General features: G+C 43.4%; 1 protein-coding gene across 1 annotated transcript; it reads right to left on the reverse strand.

The window, feature by feature from the left end:
* Positions 1 to 1,370: 1,370 nt before the first annotated feature.
* On the reverse strand, positions 1,371 to 19,126 carry ankrd13c (ankyrin repeat domain 13C). Its single transcript, NM_214690.1, is given in 13 exon segments — positions 1,371 to 2,770; positions 5,492 to 5,592; positions 6,327 to 6,425; positions 6,540 to 6,619; positions 9,327 to 9,488; positions 9,588 to 9,719; positions 9,799 to 9,943; positions 10,029 to 10,095; positions 10,200 to 10,245; positions 10,373 to 10,458; positions 11,509 to 11,613; positions 16,282 to 16,323; positions 18,734 to 19,126. Coding segments are annotated over 13 exon segments (1,467 nt in total). The 5' UTR covers positions 19,005 to 19,126; the 3' UTR covers positions 1,371 to 2,639.
* Between the last annotated feature and the right edge of the window lie 854 nt (positions 19,127 to 19,980).

The following is a 19,980-nucleotide window of genomic DNA, read 5'->3' on the forward strand; positions in this document are numbered from 1 at the left end:
GAACGGGAGATTGGCATCATGGATGTGCAGCCGACAAATCTGCAGCAACTGTGTGATGCTATCATGACAATATGGAGCAAAATCTCTGAGGAATATTTCCAGCAGCTTGTTGAATCTCTGACATGAAGATTAAAGCGGTTCTGAAGACTAAGGGGGTCCGACCCGGTACAAGTCAGGTATACCTAATAAAGTGCTCGGTGAGTATTCCAAAGGCAAATGTTCCCGTGTAAACGTGAATGAATTTTAATCGCAGATTTGTGTTAAAATGTGTAAAATGTTTAGATTTTGAACAAGACTGAAACATAATGATGTGCACATACGAGTTCAAAACTGGTTTGAACTTGTATACCGTCATAGGTTAGAGGTTTTATTCTATACAGCACGGGAATCTGTCGTAAGCAACACAGCGCATTCTGGGTGTTAAGGACAAGTGAGCCAGATTCCCATTGATCTCTCTTGGATTTTTTTTTTTGCATCATTCATCAGAAACATATTGCAAATAATGAGGAACGTCATATATGGAGATGTAATTTACTCTTGCAGCAGCTCGTCAACGGATAAATTCGTTCGTTTGTTGGGCGCTCGTGCTCGCTCGGCTTCTCCAGTTAATTCACTGCTGGACACTGAATGTTATAGAGTGCATATTATCAGCATCTCAGACCCACAAATAGCGTTAATAAAGGTATATACACGTTAGTCTATTTTAATTAGTGTTTGTGTGAAGATATTACTATAAAACGCTAGTTTTTCTGTTGTGACTTGCATCTGTTTACTTTGAGCGATACTACGTTTGTCCACAAACATGGCCGAACGCGACTTGCCGTCACGTAGACGTCCCACTTGAAGAACGTAGAACTTTACAACAGACAATAAGCACTGTGTAACATTATTAACACAATAATAATAATATTATTAATAATACTCACCGATATCCGATCCAAAATCAAGTCTGACGTACAGGCCCGCCATTAGCAAAAGCCAGTTCCCGCCGAACATCGCGACAGGCCAATCAGAAACGCGTATTCCAGAAAGCCGCGGTTATAATTAATAAATAGCATTTTTCATATTTATTTATTTACAAAACTTAACACAGTCCACTTTGTGTTAACAACTAGCATCAAAGTTACTTAGTTCATATTTAATAAGTAAATATAGAAAGCAGCAGGAGCAAATACTTAAATGTAGATGAGTGGTTCATACTCCAGTGATGACATCATCAACATTACACCTCTGTGTTTTCACCTGATAAACATTTAAAAGATCTTTTCACGCCCTATTAGTTTGTATTTGTTACAATCTAATTCAAGGTATCAATACATCACAAAAAAGTTCTCACAAGAGAACAAGACAAAGCAAGTCCTCACAAGAGACGTGATACGTGGACATTTTATTAATTACAATTTGTCATGTAAAAGTGCAGCAGGTTCATACAAGGTTCCCGCTGTACGTCAGGGAGTTCAATGCGTCTGGGAGAAAGTCTGAAGGGTACTGAAGTCATAAAGCTAAAAACAGTAACATCAAACACAGGAAAAGAAGAAGCTGGTAACAAAAAACAATAATAATAAAAAATAAAATAAAAAACACAGCAAAACACAGGAGTTCTCCACACTAGCCAGTAGTGGGTGATGGAAGAGTTGCAGCTCGTTTCCATTCGGAAGAGGAAAAACCAAAACACAAGAGACATAAAAGAGGAACTGTACTTTTCCAACGGGATATTGCTGGTGCAAACGTGACGCTAACTCCTTTTCCCTCGGCACACAGCAAAAACAGATCAAACACTCATGAAATAAGCCGTCGCCGTATCTTGAGGGCTTTTACCCAACGTCTCCGGAAACATTTGACACTAATATCTCAATAAACATACTCGTCAGTTATACATGTCAATTATACTACACTGGAGAAAACATGTTTCAGTTTGCATGTATTTACATCCATCTATCATAAAGCCAAACCAAATCTACAGGCGAAAACATGTTCTGCTACATCGACATCTGGCCCTGTAAGATCGTCCGCTAGTTATTAGGACGTGAGGAAAAGTAAAGCAAGTGAACTAAAGCACCGGAAATGCAGTGAAGGAGAAAGTGAGCCCATAATGCAACAAAAACAGGAACCAGAGCAGGTTATATATTTACAAGTTGCGCAAAGAAACTCGTAGAAATGACATATACATAGTATTCTGCGACAGATTTCAAATCATATACAGACGCCTTCCGCTTCGTTCCTAAATATACACTTTGCTTTTAAGTGAAGTATACAAGTTTGTAACAGTTGTACAAAGATATATATGAAAACGCGGCTTATGTAATAATTTATAATGCCATATTTTCCTGCCAGGTGACGTGAAGTGACTAGCCGCCGTGTTTCTAACGTACCGCACTGTCCTGAGCTCCGACACACAATCGGAGATTTCTCGCGCAGAACTCAGAACAGAGCTTGATCATGTAGTGCAGGAGAGTCCCGTATATTGGGACAGCAGTGGCCTTCTCTTCCCTACGCGCCGTTTTCAACGCAATCCCTTTATGTCCATATTACATCAAGTATTTTCTACGTGAAACGCGCCGGGCTCCATCTGCTGGTCACCGGAGGGATGGAGGCGAGATGGAGACGGGACAGCGGGGTAAAGTGGGACGTGAAGCAGCTCAGAGGTCTGGGAAGCGGCTGGGATCCTCTTTGTAGTCGCTGGGAATCGTAAAAATGCTTTCGTCGAATTCATCGTAACGGAACTCCTGAAAGGTCACGGTGGCAGTGATGGTGGGGAAAACCGGGATGTCTGTGAACGACAAAAGCAAAACGCATCATTACTGATGTTTCCATCCAAATCTACAACATGTACAGTGGACAAGAGAGCTTAACAGTCTCCTGGAGTGCTTTGAAATGTGCATTTTTACTCGATGTTCAACCGAAACAAGAAGAGAGAGTGGGACATAGTGAAGCTCCTCCCCTTTAAAAAAAACAGCCAATAGCGTTTTGTTTTATCACCGCTCTGCCAGTGAGAGTGGTTGAGCTCAAACACATCAAATGAACAGCAAATAAGAATAAGGGGGGCGTGGCATGTCAGATTAGAGAGAATTTGATTGGTCAGACGATGCGAGTATAAGGTGACGTGAATAAAACCATTGATTCATTTAGGCGGAGGAGACAAATGCAAATTCTCACAATGCAAATCAATTATTAAAACTTGCTGGAATTTCTCACATGCAAATAGAACGGAACACGGCAGAAACGTTTAAAGGCGACACAAAAACATTACAGACCCGAAACAGTTCACACTTGCTTGTAGAACAAGTTTTCTGCCGTTAATTATTCCTAGTCATTTCTCCCATAGGTGACTGAATCAGACATTCTAAAACAATCGCAAATATGAGCGCACTTCCACATCGCAAAATAAGCTCAATAATACTATTGAGTATTGTCCATTTTTAAAATAAAAAGTATGGGGAAGATTTACATAGATACTGTAATTATCTAGTGTTTTTATAATTATCAAATATATATTTGATTATGATCAGTTTTATAGCACCTGTATTTTGTTGTACAAACACTTCTTCATGGCTTACATGTTATGCTGATGGTGTGAATATAATAATTTTGCTAATATTCAGTTGAAATGGGCTCATCAATAGATTTTCCTCATATAATATTTGTATGAAAAACGTGCATTAGTAAACTTTGACTGCTGGCTGAATTGAGCTTGTATTTATGTATATACTCTAAAACAAAATACATTTCATCATAAATAAATAGCAGTACTAATGTTATGTTATTATTCAATTATTATTCTAAATAAATAACAGATATTAATCCTAAACGTTACTGGAAAACAAAGGCACAACTAAAGTGATGCTAAGACAATTTATAAAATCTTTTGCATGAATATGAATTTTATAAGAATGAAATTCAACAGAACACAAAAAGCTGTTTTATAGAATCATCTGTGGTGTGTGTGGTCTAATGTAGACCCGACTTATGGCAGAGAATTAGATTCATTTAGTCTGACCTCCCTGACTTCATCCCTCCTTTCTGCTTCAAACTGAAAGAAAATCTATCAGCAGCCATGCTTAGTCTAAATAAGAGCAGGGCAGCGCGTCAGCATCAAGCAGGAGCGGTGTGTGTGAGGCGTGCGGGTGTGTTTTATTCTGCACACATGCTCAGTTTGCTTTTTGATTAAACTGCATTGCTTTCATCAGCGTGGATTTGGTTGCACATAGAGAATCACGCCTTTATTCTGGGATTAGCACTCTTTATAAATACACTTGCGTTTGAAGTAAATCGTATCTCAAAGCATTTACTGGGGCACTGGCGATTTATACTGGGGCAGTGCAGTAAATGGGGTCTAGTGACACTCCTGTTTTACGTCTTAATTGAAAGACGGCGCTTACTGAGCAGTATAGAGTCCCCTTCACTATACTGGGGCTTTAGGACCCACACAGGCCACAGGTTGAGCTGCTGGCCTCACTAACACCACTTCCAGCAGTAACCCAGCTTTCCCATGTGCTCTCCCATCCAGACACTGACCAGACTCATCCCTGCTTAAGGCTGATTTATACTTCTGCGTCAAACACCGGCGTAGGCTACGGCGCTGACGCATAGCCCTTCGCCGTGGCCGTCACTGACGTGCACCTCTCAAAAAATGTAACTACACGTCACAACATCGCGTAGCGCAAGCTCTGTGATTGGTCGGCTTGATATCGCCGACGAGTCTGGGCGGGACCAAGAGCCGCGCGAATGGCGCGAGCGATTGTTTACAAGTGTGGAGTCCCGTAAAGGAGCTCCGGATGGAAAGTTTTGTTTTGTGTTTACCTCATAGTTAAAGTTGTTGCACGTCCGCCGGTTCCTGCCTCAAAATGAGCGAGTTTGAGCCACTTGTACATCGCGGAAGTGTTCAGAATAGCAAAACAGAAGCGAAGAAACTCGACACAGAGGAACATTAACACCTCACTGCCAACTAGCGTTTCAGAAGTGTTAATGCAGACCAACAGAGACAGCAGCAGAAGTGTAAATGCACAGCTACACGAGTTGCATGCGCCGTGAGTTGCGCCGGTCACCTGACGCAGAAGTATAAACCAGGCTTTAGCTTCACTGGGCGACCATGAGAGAGTAGCAGAGAGCGAGCTGCCGGCAGAGTTAACCAGTGTCTAATGAAGCAGATCCATGTGTTTTTGCAATTAAAATATTTAGATTTCTCATATTCTAAACTGAAATCACTGACTTTCTGCTGGCTGCCCAATGCAAATATTTCTCTGACTCAAGACGATTCGTAATGGAAGCTCTGAATGGACAACCATGAACAAGAAAACGGGCTGGCGCTACTGTAAACCCCTGAAACTGTGTAACATCAGGATTTGTTGTGCTTCAACAGCTTCCAGACATCAGAGATTGAATTATTCCTAACAATACTGAACACGACCAACCTATTAAAGACCAGGAATGGCTGAAACTAGTAAAATCCATCACATTAATGAAAATGGCAACAATGACAGTGTCTGTTTACCCAGTTTGACAGGAAATCCAGGCGGGAGTTTCATCTGAACAAATTCTCTGAGCTTATTAAAGTGCTTGAACGGTGCGATGACCTCCAGCACATTCAACAACCTGTAGAGCAGAACACACATTAAAACACACACACACACACACACACACACACACACACGCACGCACACACACACACAATCTTTCACAAACACTATCCCACAAACACACACACACGCGCATACACAATTGTACACACACACTCTTCTCTCTCTCTCTGTCTCCCACACACACACACACACACACACACACACACACACACACACACACAAACACGCGCGCACACACGCACACACACACACGCACGCACGCACACGCACACACACACACACACACAATCTTTCACAAACACTATCCCACAAACACACACACACGCGCATACACAATTGTACACACACACTCTTCTCTCTCTCTGTCTCCCACACACACACACACACACACACACACACACACACACACACACACACACACACACACGCGCGCGCACACGCACACACGCACGCACACGCACACACACACACACACACAATCTTTCACAAACACTATCCCACAAACACACACACACGCGTATACACAATTGTACACACACACTCTCTCTCTTTCTCTGTGTCTCCCACACACACACACACACACACGCACACACACACGCACACACACACGCACACACACACACACACACACACACACACACACACACACACACACACATACACACACACATACACACACACACACACACACACACACATAAACACACACACACACACACACACACACACACACAGGAGCACACTTACGACTCGATGCCCAGAGGGAAGTCTTGGCTCATGGCTACTGTGGCTTTAAAGTTCTTCTTGCTCTCTTTACACACCAGCTCTCGACCCAGATGAGGAGCTCTGCAGAACACACACACAACCATCAGTCAGTCTGTCAGTGTGAGTGTGTGTGTGTGTGTGTGTGTGTGTGTGTGTGTGTGTGTGTGTGTGTTTATGCAAGTTTGTGTGACGTACTTCCCAGTCTCAGCAGTGATGTACTCCTCCCAGGAGATAGTGTTGGGTGATGGAGGGGTCAGAGACTGCCGCCTCATCGGCTAGAACACACAGGCACACACAGGCACACACAGGCACACACAGACACACACAGACACACACAGACACACACAGACACACACAGACACACACACACACACACACACACACACACACACACACACAGTTGTTTCTATAGCAACTGTATATCAACATCCTTAGCCACGCCCCTCCTGACATCAGTTTGCTATGAGGGAATGATATGCAAAAAGAAAGCCCCGCCCACTACTCAATATTCAGTTTCAGTAGGAAGAACATCAACACACTGAAATGAAAGTCTCTGCATCGTCCTGTTCACACTAAACCTGACAAGCAAGATTGAACACATGTAGCCTTAGATATGATCATGAATCTGTAAATGACAACAATATAGGAGTTTTTGTTTTTAAATATTATAGATTGATCAGTGATCTGCTGCTCTCAGACCTGTTCACACTGCACTACAGGCTGATGAGCAGTAGAGGACGCTGCTGACGCTCGTATCTCTGAGGCCTCATTTATAATATCTCCATGATGGCAGAGGCGGAAAACCCCATCAATCCCAGCGAGACCCAACCGCTCCATCATCAAACCGTCAGCACAATCATGTCAGACAGAAAATAAACCCAAACCACTCACACCAGCAAATCTAAATCCTCATGTAACGTCATATATTCATATTTCATGCCATGTCAGCAACAACGGCTACATACAAAAACAATTCATTAAAATAAACACAATAAAAACCACTAAACAAAAAAGCAGAAAATGGAGAGATTTTTAATGTTGTTATAATATCATACTAATTCTAAAGAAATCCTGGTATTAGCGTAATATTTCTCATTTCATTTAATAATAAAAGAGCACACTACTGCACTCACTAAAGCTGGACGTCATGAACAAACCTAAAGCACTGATCATCTATCCTGCTGGCTGTATCCGTGAAGAGTATTCTGGATGCTCTGTTAGTTTGTACTGTTAATAACACGTCATCTGTAACCCATTCCTTCTTTAAAGAGACAGTTCAGCCAAACATGATCATTTACTGCTCACTAACACACAAAGGAAGACATGCTGAAAAATGTTTAAGAATAACATCCATATTAATATACTCAATATCTGATTATTCCAGCATTCCTCAGAATATCTTCCTGTGTTCAACAGAAGAAACTCGACAGGTTTGGAACAGGTGGAGGAAATGATGACAGGATTTATGAGTTACTGTGCCTTTAAGAGTGCTAGATGAGTCAAATCATCATGATCTTTAGCAGGGCATTAAATGCCCATCTGCTGCCCGCGCCTGACCCACTTCTGCCCCTGACTGAGAATGAACAACAGATGAAGAGGAGCGACAAACCTCTGCATCAACCAATCAAGAGCGATTAAAGGTGCTTCAGACTCCACCTCCAACCAATAAACAAACTAGAGGTGCTTTAGACTCCGCCTCCAACCAATCCATAGACTAGAGGTGTTCAGTCTCCACCTACAACCAATCAATAGATTACAGGTGCTTTAGACTCCGCCTCCAACCAATCCATAGACTAGAGGTGTTTTGGACTCCGACTCCAACTAATCAATATTTGCAGGTGCTTCAGACTCCGCCTCTATCAACCAATGAATAAACTACAGGTGCTTCAGACTCCATCTTTATCATCCAATCAACATACTAGAAGTGCTTCAGACTCCGCCTCTTTTAAGCTATTAACAGGCTAGAGGTGTTTCAGACTCTGCATCCAACCAATTAACAGATTAAAGGCGCTTCAGACTCCGCCACCATCCTATCAACAGACTAGAGGTACTGCAGACTCCGCCTCTATCTCTCAATTAACATATTAAAGGTGCTTCAGACTCTGCCTCCATCTTCTAATTAGCATATCAAAGGTGCTTCAGACTCCACCTCCATCCAATTAACAGACTATAAGTTCTTCAGACTCCGACTCCATCTTCCAATTAACAGATTAAAGGTGCTTCAGACTCCGCCTCCATCTTCTAATTAGCATATCAAAGGTGCTTCAGACTCCGCCTCCAACTAATCAACATATTAAAGGTGCTTCAGACTCCGCCTCCATCTTCCAATAAACATATTAAATGTACTTCAGACTCCGCCTCCATCCAATCAACAATTAGAGGTGCTTCAGACTCCGCCTCCATCTTCTAATCAACAGATTAAAGGTGCTTCCGGCCCCCTTCTACATTTTCTAATTTACAAACTATAAGTGCTTCAGACTCCACCTACAGCTAATCAACAGACTAGAGGTGCTTTAGACTCTGCCTCCATCAATTAATCAACATATTGAAGGTGCTTCCGACTCCGCATTCATCCAATCAACAAACTAGGAGTGCTTCAGACTCCACCTCCAACTAATCAACATATTAAAGGTGCTTCAGACTCCGCCTCCATCTTCCAATAAACATATTAAATGTACTTCAGACTCCGCCTCCATCCAATCAACAATTAGAGGTGCTTCAGACTCCGCCTCCATCTTCCAATTAACATAGTAAAGCCTATTAACAGACTACAGGTTCTTCAAACTCCGCTTCCATTAACCAATGAACAGACTAAAGGTGTTTCAGCCTCCAACCAATCAACAGCCTAGAGGTGCTCATCAGGAGGTGTTCTCTTGATTCTCATTGGATGGTCGCTCTGCTTCATTCACTGATGTGTGATGTCGTATCCCAGCGCTGTACTGATCTACTTCACATATCTGGACGTAGAGAAGCGGCGCTCACCTCGAAGTTCTGCTCGATGAGGCTTCCTCCTTTGCTGAAGCTCTCCATGATGGCCTTGTTCCTCAGGATGTCCTCCTCGCTCAGGTGTTCCCGTCTCTTCCGCGACTCCAGAACCAGCCCGTTCACCATGTAGAAATCAGCCAGGAAATTCCCCACGCGCTCCTGCGGGAACAGCACACTCTCAGACGCATTCAGACATCACATCAGCAGTGACGGTCGCTCTTCACCCGTCTGCTGGACAGTGTGGAAGCTCTGCTGTACCGTTTTGTCCTCTCTGAAGAGCCAGCCGGTCTGAGCGCGCGAGAAGGTGATGGATTTAGTGGAGAGAGTGGCGGAGTACACATCACTGCTCATCAGGATATCCACCTCCTCCTCCGTCTCCATCTCTGACTCCTGAAACACACACACACGTCATATACACACACTTTACATTCAAGCATGCTATATACAGGTTACACACACACACACACACCTCGTGATGTATGCGCTGATACACCTTCTGCTCATTGTCCAGCACCACGAAGGACTCTGACGGAGGAGCGTCTCCACAGAAGATGAAGCTCAGATCTCCACGCTGACACTTCATATCAGTGAAGTCTATCAGTGTAGTGTCCAGACTGCACACACACACACACACTGTCAGAATAACACACACAGCACTCAGTAACAGTGTGTTTACGACACCACTGAAGCGGCTCGTACCGGATGTTGATCCCCTGCTTGTAGATCTTGCAGGCGTCAGACGGTAGAATCCGGGAGAGTAAAGGCACTGCGGGAGAGAGAACAGCTGATTCACACACACAGCGGCAAGCAAACACACACACACACACACACACACACACACACACACACACACACACACGCTGGCCTCACCCCAGCTCTGGAAGTCCCAGTGCAGCTCTAGATAGAAATCTCCAAGCTGAAGAAGAGAGAAACACAGAACATCACTGAGAGCGCTCAGGAGAAACCTGTGTTTGTGTGTGTGTGTGTGTGTGTGTGTGTGTGTGTGTGTGTGTGTGTGTGTGTGTGAGTGTGTGTGTGTGTACCTCTTTGAGTGCTTTCAGCAGTCGGGGTCTCTTGTCCTCCACACTCTCTCTGGACTGCTGTTTCAGTTTGCGCAGCAGAGCTGTGACTGAAACACACACACACACACACACACACACACACACACACACACACACACACACACACACACACACACACACACACACACACACACACACACACACACACACACACACACAGGTGATTCACGTCACGCTCAGAGACTCTCTGTATTTCTCCGAGCAGCTGGAGTGTTCCTGGTGAACCGTCACGATATCTAGAAGATCTACTTCAGTGTATATACAACCTGATTGAGAGCAGGCTAAAGGAGGACCAACAGAAACATCACAGTGTGCACAGCTTCACCATAGCAACACTCATCTTACCACAGGATACTCAATGGTGTGTGTGTGTGTGTGTGTGTGTGTGTGTGTGTGTGTGGTGTTGTGCTGAATTACAGCAGTTTTCTGTCGGTGGGATTAACGCTGGCTCTGGATTACGTTACACCGTCAGCACTAATTCACTCAAAAGCCCTTTCAGCCTCCGCTCAGCACTAATGTGTGTGTGCATGTGTGTGTGTGTGCGTGCGTGTGTGTGTGTGTGTGTGTGATGACTGTTAATGAAGAGCTGGTTCAGCTGGAGATCAGTGTTTGACTGTGTCTGATCAGTAATGCTGCAGCTCCTCTTCAATAATTCAGACTCTTCATCATCTTCTCCCTCAGCCGAGCGCTTTACCGGTGTGTGTGTGTGTGTGTGTGTCTGGAGGCAGACCCCTGTGCAGGAGGAACACACTCCTGTGCTCATTTCTCCATCTCTGACTCTGATCTCATCCACGCTGCCTCTGCTCCTCTTCAACCGTGATGCGTCCTCAGATCAGCTCGTGCTGCTACAGTTCTATCTGTGTAATCGATGTGTGTGTGTGTGTGTGTGTGTGTGTGTGTGTTGCCAGACTGTCAGAGGGAGTGACATCATCACAGAATCAGCCAATCACAGCTCATTATCTGTGGTGATTCATTAGGCCTCATTAGAGAGTCGCTCATTAGCACAGATCTCGTTATCAAGCTTTATTTTAATTCTGTTCTGATGGACACACACACACACACACACACACACACACACACACACACAGGTGACGTACTCATCTGCCGGTCTCCGTAGCTGATGGCCTCTGCGAGCGGACTCCATCCCTGAGCGTTTTTCACCTTCACTGGTGCATTATGGGCCAGCAGGAGATGAGCACATTCTGGAGGACACACACAGATCACACTGATTATTACACACACACACACACACACACATCTACAAACTACACAACACTTGTGTTTATACCCTACTACAGCAGTTTCAGTAAGAGCAGGAATGAGACTTAATGACGCGTTAAACACTAAAAGAACTGTGTGTGTGTGTGTGTGTAGTATGCAGCTGCGCAATCCGTGGTGTTTAGTATGCAGTGTGTAGTACGCAGTGTGTAGTGCAAAGTCCGTGGTGTGTAGTGCGCATATTACTGCATACTACACACCACAGGCTGCGCACTACACACTGCATTCTACACACTAGGACTGCTCGCAACACACTGTATACTACACACCACAGACTGCGCACTATACACTGCATACTACACACCACGGACTGTGCACTACACACTGCATTCTACACACTATGACTGCTCGCTACACAGTCTATACTACACACCACGGACTGCACACCACAGACTGTGCACTACACACTGCATACTACACACCACGGACTGTGCACTACACACTGTATTCTACACACTAGGACTGCTCGCTACACACTGCATACTACACACCACGGACTGTGCACTACACACTGCATTCTACACACTATGACTGCTCGCTACACAGTCTATACTACACACCACGGACTGCACACCACAGACTGTGCACTACACACTGCATACTACACACCACGGACTGTGCACTACACACTGTATTCTACACACTAGGACTGCTCGCTACACACTGCATACTACACACCATGGACTGTGCACTACACACTGCATACTACACACTAGGACTGCTCGCAACACACTGCATACTACACACCACGGACTGCGCACTACACACTGTATTCTACACACTAGGACTGCTCGCTACACACTGCATACTACACACTACGGATTGCACACCAGAGACTGCGCTCTACACACTGCATACAACACACCACGGACTGTGCACTACACACTGCATACTACACACTAGGACTGTGCACTACACACTGCATACTACACACCACGGACTGTGCACTACACAACGCATACTACACACTAGGACTGCGCACTACACACTGCATACTACACATTTTGCACAGCATACTACACATTACACTCTGCATACTACACCCTGCATACTACACACACCTGAGACTGAATTTTACACATGGCTGAATTCATTCAACACTCGCTGCACACTACTAACTGCACACTACACACTGCATACTACACACACACCACTGATTACGCAATAGACACTGCATACTGCACATTATGAACTGTATACTACACACCGCACACAACATACTACACATTACGCATTACACACTACAGTCTGCTGACTAGAAGTGCACTAGAAACAGCAGCACTCTAGCTGACTAAGCTCCTGGTAAACAGTGGTTATGATCAGCATTGTGTTGCTGTTTTGTTAGTTGTAAAGAAGGAAACGCACGCTGAGTGTGTTTACTGCAGCATGTTCAATAATGGAGAATTACAGTACACACTGACATTAATAATGAACTCATCACCCCATACAGCATCTGAAACACCACAGCTGCTCACACACATGAGCTGGAGGTACTGAATTTACTGTAAGCTGCATCAGTTAAATGCATTTACACACACACACACACACACACACACACACACACACACACACACACACACACACACACACACACACAGGACTGTAATATCAGCTGTGGCTCTTCTGGAGACCTGGAAATGGAAGGTCAAGTCTAATGCACTGCATTGTGGGATACAGCAGTCTGCAGTGCTGCACGCAGACCAGGCCATATGGGTATTAATGAGTACACACACACACACACACACACACACACAAAGACATGCATGCATACATGTGTGCGTACATACATATACAGAAACACACATGTACACGCGCACACACAGACACAAACATGCATTCACACACACACACACACACACACACACACACACACACACACACACACACACACACAAACACACACACACTAATTAATTTAACTATTACTGCTGCTTTCACACCTCTCCAAATGATCACACACACATCATGTCAACATTCAGCAGAGTGTAAATGCAGAGCAGACAGTGGTAACTGCATTAAACACTCACACAGACTCTTGCACACACTCATACACTACGGTCAGTGTAGTTGATCAGTTCCCCTATAGCGCATGTGTTTGGACTGTGGGGGAAACCGGAGCACCCGGAGGAAACCCACACCAACACGGGGAGAACATGCAAACTCCACACAGAAACACCAACTGACCCAGCCGAGACTCAAACCAGAGACCTTCTTGCTGTGAGGTGATTGTGCTACCCACTGCTCCACCATGTCCAGATTAATGACAGTATTATAGGGGTGTTCCTGCAGCAAAAGTCAGTGGACGGCGCTGTGGTCCAGACTGTGTGTGTGTGTGCGTGTATGTGTGTGTGGTCATACACACTGACAGCACACTCACTCAACACTCTTGACCACAGCAGATTCACCGTCTGCATTATTCATTCGCCAGTAGTGTATTAATGAAATTAGAGTGTAGTCGTCCACTCACCGGGGAGCCGTGCATTAATATTTCACAACACACACGTGCGCACACACACACACACACACACACGCACACAGAACAAAGGCAATGATGTTCTTCGAGGAGAACAGAGATGCATCAAAACTTGAAGTATATTAAAACACATCATGCTTCAGGAGGAAATCAAGCATTGCTGTTACGTCTAACCTCTAACGGCCCATTCACACCTCAGCGTCAACGCTTGACTGAAGGCGTGTCTGAAGCGATCGTCATAGCAGCGCATACAGCGATCTGATTGGCTGACGCATTGCACTTGAAAATTTGAGCTGGTCCCAAATTCTGCAGCGAGCAACACCTCTGAAGCGGCGCCGACGGATCCACAATGCAGTTCGGCAACGCCTGACGCCACCCATTCAAAGTGAACGGCATCCGCTACGTAAAAACGTGCTGGATAAGTTGGCGGTTCATTCCCCTGTGGTGACCCCAGATTAATAAAGGGACTAAGCGGTCAAGAAAATGAATGAATGAATAATAATAGGCCAATAATAATAAAAATAATAATTAATATTGTTTACTCTGTGTTTTTTATTGTTTAGTTTTGTAATAGTTGTGAGCAGCACCAGAATAAGAACACATTGGGCCCCGGGGCTACAACTACGGGTAGCATTTGTTTTTATTTGATTTCCTCCAGTTTTAACTCACAGGACTAGTGTTTTGAATGTGGTGTCATGAGCTCAGATTTGGTTGCAGAGGAAAATGAGCACTGCATGTGTATAATCAATTTTAAAGTCGTTTATTCGTTTCCTACACTAAACCAAAAAATGAAATCAGAGCCAAAATCTGGGTTTACCCGTTTATTGTGAGCAAAAGAAAAAACAAAAAACAGCCGTTCTCTTAGTTTTACTTTTTTGGTTTGAAAACAGACATGCAATGAACAGAAGACACAATGATGAGTCAATATTCATTCATTCATTCTCTTTTCGGCTTAGTCCCTTTATTAATCAGGGCTCACCACAGCGGAATGAACCGCCAACTTATCCAGCATATATTTTACACAGCGAATGCACTTCATCTGCAACCCAACAGTGGGAAACACCCATACACTCTTGCATTACACACATAGACCACAGCCAATTGCGCTTATTCAGTTCCCCGGTACCACATGTGGCTTCAGCAGTAGTTTACTGTAATACTCATTCATTCATTCTCCTTCTGCTCAGTCTCTTATTAATCAGAGGTCGCGACAGATGAATGAACCGCCAACTATTCCAGCATATGTATTACACAGCGGATGCCCTTCCAGCCACAACCCAACACTAGCAAACACCCACACACTCTTGCATTCACACACTCATACACTACGGCCAGTGTAGTTGATCAGTTCCCCTATAGCGCATGTGTTTGGACTGTGGGGGAAACCGGAGCACCCGGAGGAAACCCACACCAACACGGGGAGAACATGCAAACTCCACACAGACTTGAACCAGCGACCTTACTACTGTGAGGATTTGTGCTACCCACTGCACCACCGTGACGCCCTGCTGTCATTATACTCAAAAATATGACTTTATCTAAACTTATGAGGTATAGTTGAAGTGAAATTAAACATCTGTTTCCTTTATTTATCTTCATTATTGTTGATTACTCCATGCTTTTGCATTAAATGAAAATTTGAGAAAATAGCACAACAGGATCATGTGTGTTTAAACAGGATTATAACACATAATCTAGCACATAATTAATGTTTCATCTTCAGATGTGTGTTCTGTGAATTTTCCCTTTAAGAAATCAATTTCTGGCAAATGAACAAAACAAAAGAGAACTAAATAATTATTTAACAACCAATTGTTATTTTCTCCAGTCATCAAAACAACATCATTTATATTTTAAAATGTACAGTCTTCATTTTCAATCAAAAAAAATAATCTCCTTAAACTATTGCGTGAATAGATTTGGGACTTAATAAATAAATAAATAAATAAAAACAAACAAACAAATAAATAAATAAATAAACAGATAAAGAAATAACAGGAGGGCGGATAATGCTGTTTTTAGTAAGTTATGCTGTAATGCCAGTGACTCATTGACACCAGATCATCGTGTTTATCTGCTGCAGTGCATGCTGGGAAACGTGATGCGCTATCAGACTCACCTTTGTGACCCATCATGACGGCCAGATGAAGAGGAGTGTTTCCTGCAGGACAAACCAAACACACTTATTCAGACTGAGTGATACTGTACTCAGAGCTACTATGCCTCATGTACAATCCTACATTTAAAGTAGTGTACTTCATGGGTTAGGGTTAGGTTTCTCTCAGTGTGCGCTCGCATATGCAGATCATTTCTGGGGCTGATTTAAACGTGAATATACAGCTGAAGTCAAGTCTTTTAATTTTCTTCTTCTTTGTTAAATGTTTCCCAAATGATGTTGAGCAGATTGAGGAAATGTTCACAGTGTGTCTGATAATATTTGTTCTTCTGGAGAAAGTCTGATTTGTTTTATTTCGGCTAGAATAAAATCAGTTTTTAATTTTTTTAACACCATTTTAAGGTCAATATTATTAACCCCTTTAAGCTCTATATTTTCTTGATTTTCTACAGAACAAACCATCATTATACAGTAACTTGCCTAATTCCCCTAATTACACTAGTGAAGCCTTTACATGTAATTTTAAGCTGTATAGAAGTGTCTTGAAGAATATCTAGTCTAATATTATTTACTGTCATCATGACAAAGAGAAAATAAATCAGTGATTAGAGATGAGTTATTAACACTGTTATGATTAGAAATGTGCTGGAGAAATCTGCTCTCCGTTACACAGAATTTAGGGGAAAAATAAACAGCGGTGTTAATAATTCAGGGGGGCTAATAATTCTGACTTCAACTGTTTGTCTGTAAGTGCTCTATTTTTTACTAAAGCTCTATTTTTGTAATTATTTAAGGGTCGTTTGATTATAATCAGTGGTTATACCGCCTGTATTTTGTTGTCCAAACACATCTCTATGGCTTGCATGTTATGCTGGTGGTGTGAATATGATCATTTTGCTAATATTCACATCAAATGGCCTCATTAATAGATTTTTTTCTCAAGTGCATATTAAGATTTGTATAAAGAATGTGCATTAGTAAAATTGTACTGCTGGCTGACCTGAACATGTTACAGTAAATGTGAAAATATACACAATTTCCCCCTCTTCACTGTGGTTTTACATGAACAACTGCCTGTAAAGTCACTAAAGTTACCCAAACTGTTTCCTGCCATCTTACACTGCGTTAAACTTCTGATTGAGCAACAATTGATTGAGATATAAAAATAATAATCATTATTATTATTATGCCTATTATTATGAATTGTAATATTTTCATAACAATTTAAACTCCCCCAATATGTAAAACAAGAAACAGCTTTTGTAATGTCTGAGTGCATCAGTTACATCAGGTTTATTCCTGTGTCTAAATGTTAAAGCAGTCCTCCATACTCATCCTGAACTGATTATTATTCAGTCAAAACAATCCAGAATCGTGCTGATCTAGAGCCATAATAATCAACATCCACCCTCATACGGAACTCTGTATTTCTGCATGATATCTTATTATGATCATCAGTTCCAGATTTAGTGTTATGATCTAGATAAGCATGAGTCTGGATCATGATGACTGAATAATCTATGTTCTGAGTGTGTTTGGATCATCACGACCAGTGAACAGTTCCAGATCTACAGTGAATAATGATGTTCTGGATAGAGCAGGAGTCTGGAATGTTATTCATAACAATAATTTGTGCTTCTAGATAGATCCAGATTATAATTATGGTTCTGGATCAGCATGCTTTATTTGTTCTAACAGAATAATAAGCAGTTTCAGCTGTGACTGTGTGAATATGAACACTCAATAACTCAGACAGGTGTGTGTATATATATATATATATATGCTGGTTCTGCAGATTCAGATGAATGTAGATTATTATGGCTCTGGAATATAGGATTATATGTTATAATGACTGACATATAATAACGGTTCCAGATTTACTGTCAATATTCAGGTTCTAGATCGACATGTTGTGGATTGCAGTGACTGAATTAAGCAGCTCCAGATGACTCTGGTCGCACAGTGAATGTCTCTGACAGGTGTATGTGTGTGTGTGTGTGTGTGTGTGTGTGTGTGTGTGTGTGTGTGTACATGCAGGTTCTGGTTGTGGATCATCATGAATGTAGATTATAATGACTGATCAATCATTAACGGGTCTAGATGGACATGTGATCTCGAGTCTGGATCTGGATGTCTGGGTTTGCTATGACTGACTAACGCAGCTCCAGATGACTCTGGTCTTGTTATAAATGCCTCTGACAGGAGTTCCAGGTTCAGATGATCGTGGATTATTGTGGTTCTGGATCATCTTTCTAGACTAGAATGACAGATACATAATAAACGGCTCCAGGTTGACGGAGAATCCGGTTATTACGGTGATTTCTGACCGGCATGTTGTGGTGTTCCGACTGACTGAAGCGGCTCCAGATGACTCCAGCCGTTCAGTGACTCTGGGTTATTCAGAATGACTCTGACAGGTGTGTGTGTATGTGTGTGTGTGTAGGTTCTAGCTCACCGTGCACGTCCTTCTGCGCGATGTTCTGCGTGCGGATGAGCGATGACAGCCGCCTCACGTCGCCCCGGAACACGCACTCATGCACGGGATAGGCTCCGTCAGGGTCCCCGGGGCTGGAGCTGGAGCGGCTGATCCTGTGGTTCCCGCCGCTGAAGATCTTGCTGCCCCGGTGTTTGGCGGGCCCGGTGGCCGCGGGCTCCTCGTCCGGCTCCAGCAGATCCAAACCCGACTTGCGCTCTTTGCGCACCGAGCGGATCTTCTCTCCCGTCATATTTACACAGATGAGCGGCGGAGAACGGCAGCCCGCACAACATGAACACTGTCCGGTGACTCAACGGAGACGGACGGGAATGAGACACGCACCGGAGCGACGCATCGAACGGTAAACAAACGACACACACTCACACACCCTACGAGGAACAGCCATCTGCCATCTTCCGCTCGCGCTCTCGCGAGAACAGCACGCGGGCGTAACCCTCACGGCGCAGAGTCTCGCGAGAATGAGGAAAGTCCCTCACCCATCGAACTATCCTCTATTCTCGCGAGACGCCGGCGGGTTGGATAGACCAATGTCCAGTCTCGCGAGAGTGGGTCGTTTAGCTTGCCTCTTGGCACACACACAAACACACACAGTCACAGTCCCTCGACTGCACCCGTCACTCAAAACGCCTGAGGTGTTTGTATGTTCTAATAAACACAAGAGAACGATGAGATCTGAATGAAATAACATTAATAGATGCGAGTGAAGGCTTGACCCGTGTGTAGCAGGAGATAACAGACATGCGCAATGCTGACCCCTGCCGGGCGCGCGCTTCAGCTCAACCTCACCCAGTAAACTCCTGACAGAGCTGAACCACAGAACACTGAAGACATGCAGTCACTAGAGGAGCGAGAGGTTCTTCAGACACCCAGAAAACTGACCTTTCCTCTGTTCGTGTCTGTTAAGACGGACATGACTGAAATATTTACATCCTTAGCTGAAGTGTGTGTGTGTGTGTGTGTGTGTGTTATTGGGTGTGCTTTAGCTGAATATAAATATACATCTCCAGCTAGCTGTGAAGGAAGTAGTTCTTATTGACATCTAATTTAGCTTGATGCACTAAAATAAACTGAACTAAAACATTAACAAGACATTAAACTATATATGTTTATACATAGTATATACTGTGTGTCTGTGTGTGTGTGTGTGTATACTTAAGGATGGATTTGGTTATTATTTATGAATACATACAGACTTAAAATATTAA

The sequence above is a fragment of the Danio rerio genome, chromosome 11 (assembly GCF_049306965.1).
Source record: "Danio rerio strain Tuebingen ecotype United States chromosome 11, GRCz12tu, whole genome shotgun sequence".
Classification (NCBI taxonomy): domain Eukaryota; kingdom Metazoa; phylum Chordata; class Actinopteri; order Cypriniformes; family Danionidae; genus Danio; species Danio rerio.